At 33.5% G+C, this 7,158-nt stretch overlaps 1 protein-coding gene across 1 annotated transcript; it reads right to left on the bottom strand.

The window, feature by feature from the left end:
- Positions 1 to 1,163: 1,163 nt before the first annotated feature.
- On the bottom strand, positions 1,164 to 3,763 carry LOC141614989 (common plant regulatory factor 1-like). Its single transcript, XM_074433614.1, has 3 exons — positions 3,495 to 3,763; positions 2,096 to 2,584; positions 1,164 to 1,217 (listed from the first exon to the last, which is right to left on the bottom strand). Exons 1-2 carry the CDS (start codon positions 3,570 to 3,572, stop codon positions 2,351 to 2,353), a joined length of 312 nt encoding a protein of 103 aa, XP_074289715.1. The 5' UTR covers positions 3,573 to 3,763; the 3' UTR covers positions 1,164 to 1,217; positions 2,096 to 2,350.
- Between the last annotated feature and the right edge of the window lie 3,395 nt (positions 3,764 to 7,158).

The following is a 7,158-nucleotide window of genomic DNA, read 5'->3' as shown; positions in this document are numbered from 1 at the left end:
CTTTTTTTTACTTGGATTCTTTTTACGACTTTGATTTTTTTCTCTTTTTTTTTTACCACATGTTATTGTGTTGTTATTGTTATTCCGCTGTTATTGTGATGTTATTCTGCTGTTACTTTGATTTTTTTTACGACTTTGATTTTTTTCTCCTTTTTTTTTTACCATATGTTATTGTACTGTTATTGTTATTCCACTGTTATTGTGATGTTATTCTGCTGTTACTGTGAATTTTTTTACGACTTTGATTTTTTTTCCTTTTTCTTTTACCACCTGTTATTGTGCTGTTATTCTACTATTATTCTGGTGTTATTGTGATGTTATTTCGGTGCCACTTTGATTTTTTTAACGACTTTGATTTTTTTTTTCTTTTTTTTTTTACCACATGTTATTGTGCTGTTATTCTACTATTATTCTGCTGTTATTGTGATGTTATTCCTGTGCCACTTTGATTTTTTTTACGACTTTGATTTTTTTTTCTTTTTTTTTTACCCCGTGTTATTGTGCTGTTATTCTACTGTTATTCTGCTGTTATTGTGATGTTATTCAGGTGTCACTTTGATTTTTTTAACTACTTTGATTTTTTACTCTTTTTTTTACTACGTGTTATTGTGCTGTTATTTTGGTGGTATTGTTATTCTGGTGTTATTGTGATGTTATTCCGGTGTCACGTTGATTTTTTTTACTACTTTGATTTTTTTACTCTTTTTTTTACCCCGTGTTATTATGCTGTTATTCTGGTGGTATTGTTTTTCTGGTGTTATTGTAATGTTATTCCGGTATCACTTTAATTTTTTTACTACTTTGATTTTTTTTTTACTCTTTTTTTTTCCCGTGTTATTATGTTGTTATTGTGGTGTTATTGTAGTTTTAGTCGTGTGTTATTGTAGTATTATTCTAGTGTTATTGTTGTGTCATTGTCATATAGAAAAAGGGCTATATATAGATAGAGTTTGGATGTTGTGAGTTTGGTTTCTTATGGTAAGTTTGTGCTCACATGTTATTCTAGTGTTATTCTTATGTTTTTATGCTTCTCTAGTTTTCTTATTATGTTACCCTTTAATTTCTTTACAGGATCATATCTACGGATTTACCGCCATGCACTCAAAAACCATGTCGTATAAGACTGGGAGGTCTGAATAAGATAATTACGAAACCATGTCGTATAAGAATCTCTTTTAATTAACAATTCCGAATATCAACCAACATTTATTCAGTTTCTTACAAGCAGAGGCGTATCTACGGGGAGTGCAGTGGGTGCGGCTGCATCCCCCATTATTTTAGAAACATATAGCTATTAGTTTCATATTATTTCATTCTGATTGCTGTGTCTCAATGGTTGGCGTCTTACCTTGCAGCCCAAACGTCAGGGGTTCGACTCCTCTTAACACCATTTAACTTTTTAATAAATTAATATCCAATTTTGTGATCATGTAATGCATTAATATCCATTTAACTTTTTAATAAATTAATATCCAATTTTGTGATCATGTAATGCATTAATAATGCATTAAGTACAGTCAATATGCATTAACCATATTTTTCATCTTTGGCTACTAGTCTACGAGTCATAAAAGTGGAATTAATGCAACAAAATGATATTTTGACATATCATAAATTTAATGTATTAGAGATGCAAATGAAGATTTTTATGTTATACTCATAAATTCATAATTTTATTAGCGTTCTTTAAATACTCCTTTATCTATAAGACTTCAATAGAAATGATATTTTAATATATACTATTATTTTTAAGCAAAATAAGGTCCGGTCATTTTATTTCAAGTCGATCAATCCGCTGCTCCTATGTGGTTAATGAGAAAACTCATCGATATAAGTATAAGTACAACTCCACCTATTATATGATTTGGCTTAAAAATTTTCGGGTCAGTTGTAAAAAAAATGTCTCTTCTAAACCGAGTATATAAATTTTATTCTAGTTAATAGAGAAAAATTACTCTTCTAAACCAAGTGATTCAGTTTCAAATTTTATATGCGTATACACTCTCTCGTTATCGGAACCTAAAAACCGCTACTAACTCGATATTTTGTTTGATAGATTTTTGCATCCCCTGTCTACAATTTCTAGATACGCCACTGCTTACAAGCACACCAAGATTAAGCTTCAAGCTCTCCATTATACACCGTCTCTTGTTGTATAAAATACTGTAAACTAGAACACATCAGCTCTGCCATGAGAAAGGTTTATAACTACAAATTACAGATTGGAATTCGTCCCAATTATTTTGCCTACACCAAATCACAATATAGATAGTTAGCTGTAATTTTGGGCGTTAAATTGTGCCAAAATTACGTCTCTATGTTTTCGTGACCTTTCTGGTTTCTTTGTTTCTCAGCCTGCAGCCACAGCATCAGCTCTCGGTTTTGCGCTCAGTAATTGATGGAACTTGGAGCCACCTGCTGGCTTCGCGCTTTTCTCGTACATATCGGTGCCTTCCTCAGAGCTTTTACTAACAGAGCTCGAATTGTTGACCCTTGAAAGTAAGTTCTCGGTGCTGTCAGTAGGGTTACGTTTAACTTCGACTGCATTCTCCTCCTCTTCGGACTGCAAGTTTTTCAGTTTCTCCTGCATATGCAATCACGTTACGAGCAAAACTAGGACCTGAAATATAGAAAGGAATCTAAAAAAAGGCATCCCAGATTGTTATACTCAAATTGTTACTCTAGTACATGTTAAGTGATCAAGGTTCATAAAGTTAACTACACAAGCAACATAACTTTACAGGAAATCAATTGAATGCGCAAATCATCCAAGTTGACTATGTATATGTAACTCCCTTCTCACCATAGTCAATGTTTCATCAAAACAATCACCCGCTCCACAATATTGTACAACTTTGTTCGAATCACAACGGAGCCCAATTCAGCCACCATTTTCGCCACCTCCTTCCTCCTCGCCTCACCATCACAAGCCGCTCAATTTGATGTAAGTCCATTTCTATTGCATTCTTATACTCACAAGTTTTAGCTGATTTTAACCAATAGCGTATACAACGCTTGTTCATCGGCGGACTTTTATTGGATTATTCACCTCCATTATCATCAACCAAATGACGTCGATGTTTACTACAAGTTCAATGTCGTTACTCCTCTCTTCTTCGCTGCTCACTTCCGTCAAAACTCAAACGCCTCGCCTGTTCAAGGACCTGAGCATTTCCCTAGCTCAAACTCATAGGCCATAGACCCTTCTCGATCAGCCAGACAACAGCGCAACACCGTCGCTCTCCTTCGTCCACCTACACCACGCCTGCAAATGTTATCAGCACGCCTGCATATGTTATCAATTTTTGTTATTCGACTCCTTCAGAACCGTTGACAACAACCCTGCATCAACACAACTCCATGACAACCCACCATATTCAGAAGCATAAACTAAGCATAAACAGCATAAGCCGATTAAGTGACACATCCTAACATTACAAAAAGGTCAGAACTATATACGTTTTGCATGAGACGGTCTTATGGTAAGAAATTACCTTCATGGGAAAAAACCATATGCCAGGTCTCACCAACACAAGCAGCCTACTAGCCGAGCCACAACACCACTGCACCATTTACTCGAGCTTGACCTCCGTAGAAGCAACCCAGCAGAGGCACCACAACCGTTTGACAAGAATTACAGATCCATAGCATCATTCATTCAGTCAACAATGGCGCAACCTCTCACTAAGAAAGACGATGATCGCGATGACGAAGGTAATCTCTCTTTACTGCATCCAATCTCTAGTTTTTCATTATTCTGGAGTCTCGACAACAATTCAATCGACATTATAAACAATCTGTGATTCAAAGAATTTGATCGGAATGTGGGTTCTACTTAATTAGGGTTTGAATTTCAATTGTGGAACAATTAATTGTAGAGTTCCTTACTTGTAGGTTAGATCTTGTGAATTTTATCGTGCGATTTCAGCGAATTGTGATGTAATTAGGATTTGCGATAATGTTGTTGGTACAGCTGATTTCTCGCCATTTTATTTTCAAATTGTTGAAATTTTTGTTTAATCTCAGTCGTTGGTTCCCTTGATCCAATGGCTGAAATTTTCCAAACTCACAACTTACCGTAAGAACCAAACTCACGAGATCCCGCCTCTATATATATATATATATATATATATATATATATATATATATATATATATATATATATATATATATATATATATATATATATATATATATATATATATATATATATATATAAGATAGGATGTAGGGTTGAGATTGAAGGGGAAAAGGGAGGGATTAATGCTAAATGGAGGGGATTGAAGCTAATTAATCACTTTCCCTCACTACCTCCACTAATCAACCACTAATTTTACTATATAACATTTATTTTCCACTCACTTCTCTCTCATCTCATACAATTATCATTCCTCTCATCTCTCTAAAAATCAAAAACATTCAATTCCTCTCAAAAATCCAACAAAAATCAAAAACCAAATAATTCAAAAAAATCCAAAAAAAAAATTTCCCCCTCATTCATTCACACACCCGCCACCACCACGACACACCACCCACCACCCACACACCCGCTACCACCACCACGACACACCACTCACACAACCACGACACACCACCCACACACCCGCTACCACAACCACGACACACCACTCACACACTAACACCCACCAACCACCTCGTCAACACCCCCATACGTGCAACCACCACCCCGACCCGACACCACCTCCTCTGTTCCTCACTCTCCCTCACGCCCCCAGATCTGCCACCCCGACCCGACACCACCTCCTTTTACCCTTCCCTCACGGCCCCACCGTATCCTCTCCACCATCAGCCCGCCACCTCCCTCCCTTTCTTCCTTTTTGTCCAGACCGAGCTCCTACACCTCCATAGCCCAACCACCTCCCTCCCTTTCTGCCACCGCCACCCTCACTCACCACCAACAACATCCACGACAACAACAACCCGCCACACAACACGCCCAGCCCCGCCATCACGACTCCGCTCCTCTCTCTGTCTCACCAACGCCGCCACAACAACCACCACCAACACCAAAACGCCAGATCTGGTTGTTGTGTGGTTGTTGTCGACAGTTTTGTATTTTTTTTTATTGTTGTGTGTTTTGTATTGTTGTGGTTGCTGTTGTTGTTTTCTATTGTTTTAATTATTGTTTGTTTGTTTTAATTGTTGTGTGTTTTGTATTGTTTTTATTGTTGTCCTTGGCATTTTTGTTTGTGTCGTTTTTTTTATTTTTTTTTATTTTTTTTTCCGAAAAAGTGGTGTTTTAATAATATAAAAAGGTGGTGTTTTGTTTGGTTGTGGGTGTTTGTTTTATAAATTTTCAAATCTCGTCTTATAAAAAATCGTCTTGTTATATATATTTTTTTCAGATCTGGTTTTGTTGGGTTCCTTTTTTATTTTTTCAGATCTGGTCTTTCTTTAAATTTACAATCATATTTATTAGATTTACACTCATATTACTTTAAATTTACACTCGTATTTCTTTACATTTACACTCACATTTCTTTACATTTACATTTACACTCATAATTATTTACATTTACACTCATAATATTTACATTTACACTCACATTTCTTTACATTTACACTCATATTTATTTACATTTACACTCACATTTCTTTACATTTACACTTGTATTTGTTTACATTTACACTCATATTTCTTTACATTTACACTCGCATTTCTTTACATTTACACTCATAATTTTTACATTTACACTCATATTTCGGTACATTTACACTCGTATATTTGTACATTTACACTCGTTAAATTTATATAGATTTGCACTAATATATTGTTGTGGATATGAGTTGGTGGTGGAGGACGACGGTAGTGGTGTTTGTTGGTAGTCGGACTAAATTTTACTCGTAAAGGACCAACGTTACACTTATAAAGGACCAAAGTCACACTCAAAGGACCAAATTTACACTCTTAAACCTTCAAATTTACACTTAAAATACTACATTTACACTCAGAAAACATCACATTTACACTTGTAAAATGTTAAAATTATATAAATTCAAAATTTCCGTCAAAAAAATCAAATTTACACTTTTAAAATGTTACATTTACACTCGTAAAACATCACATTTACACTTATGAAATGTTAAAATTATATAAATTCAAAATTTCCGTCACAAAAAATCAAATTTACACTCTTAAAATGTTACATTTACATTCGTAAAACATCACATTTACACTTGTAAAATGTTAAAATTATATAAATTCAAAATTTCCGTCACAAAAAATCAAATTTACACTCTTAAAATGTTACATTTACACTCGTAAAACATCAAATTTACACTTGTAAAATGTTAAAATTATATAAATTCAAAATTTCCGTCACAAAAAATCAAATTTACACTCTAAAAATGTTACATTTACACTCGTAAAACATCACATTTACACTTGTAAAATGTTAAAATTATATAAATTCAAAATTTCCGTCGCAAAAAAACAAATTTACACTCTTAAAATGTTACATTTACACTCGTAAACTATCACATTTACACTTGTAAAATGTTAAAATTATATAAATTCAAAATTTCCGTCACAAAAAATCAAATTTACACTCTAAAAATGTTACATTTACACTCGTAAAACATCACATTTACACTTGTAAAATGTTAAAGTTATATAAATTCAAAATTTCCGTCACAAAAAAACAAATTTACACTCTTAAAATGTTACATTTACACTCGTAAAACATCACATTTACACTTGTAAAACTCATACAACATTACATTTACACTTTTGAAATCTGAAACTCAAAACTGACTAATTAGGGGCTAGAGAGAGAAAGAAAAATTAATTAGTGTATAAAAATTTGATTAGTGGTAATTTTTTTTGGTAATTTTCAATCTCAACCACCCATCTCAATCCAACCATCCACATTTTTTTCCTTTTCTTTTTAATGCCCTTTAATCAAATTCATCTCAACCATCCATTGAGGCCATCCAATGGCCCTTAGAGAGACTTATGGACTCAATGACACATGTTGGACTCATTAGAACTCCTCTCTATATATATATATATATATATATATATATATATATATATATATATATATATATATATATATATATATATATATATATATATATATATATATATATATATATATATAATGAGGATTGATCAACCCGTATCAAATACATTTG

Source organism: Silene latifolia, chromosome 11 (assembly GCF_048544455.1).
Source record: "Silene latifolia isolate original U9 population chromosome 11, ASM4854445v1, whole genome shotgun sequence".
NCBI lineage: Eukaryota > Viridiplantae > Streptophyta > Magnoliopsida > Caryophyllales > Caryophyllaceae > Silene > Silene latifolia.
The sequence above is the reverse complement of the archived record's forward strand: the minus strand, read 5'-3'. Positions and strand labels throughout refer to the sequence as shown.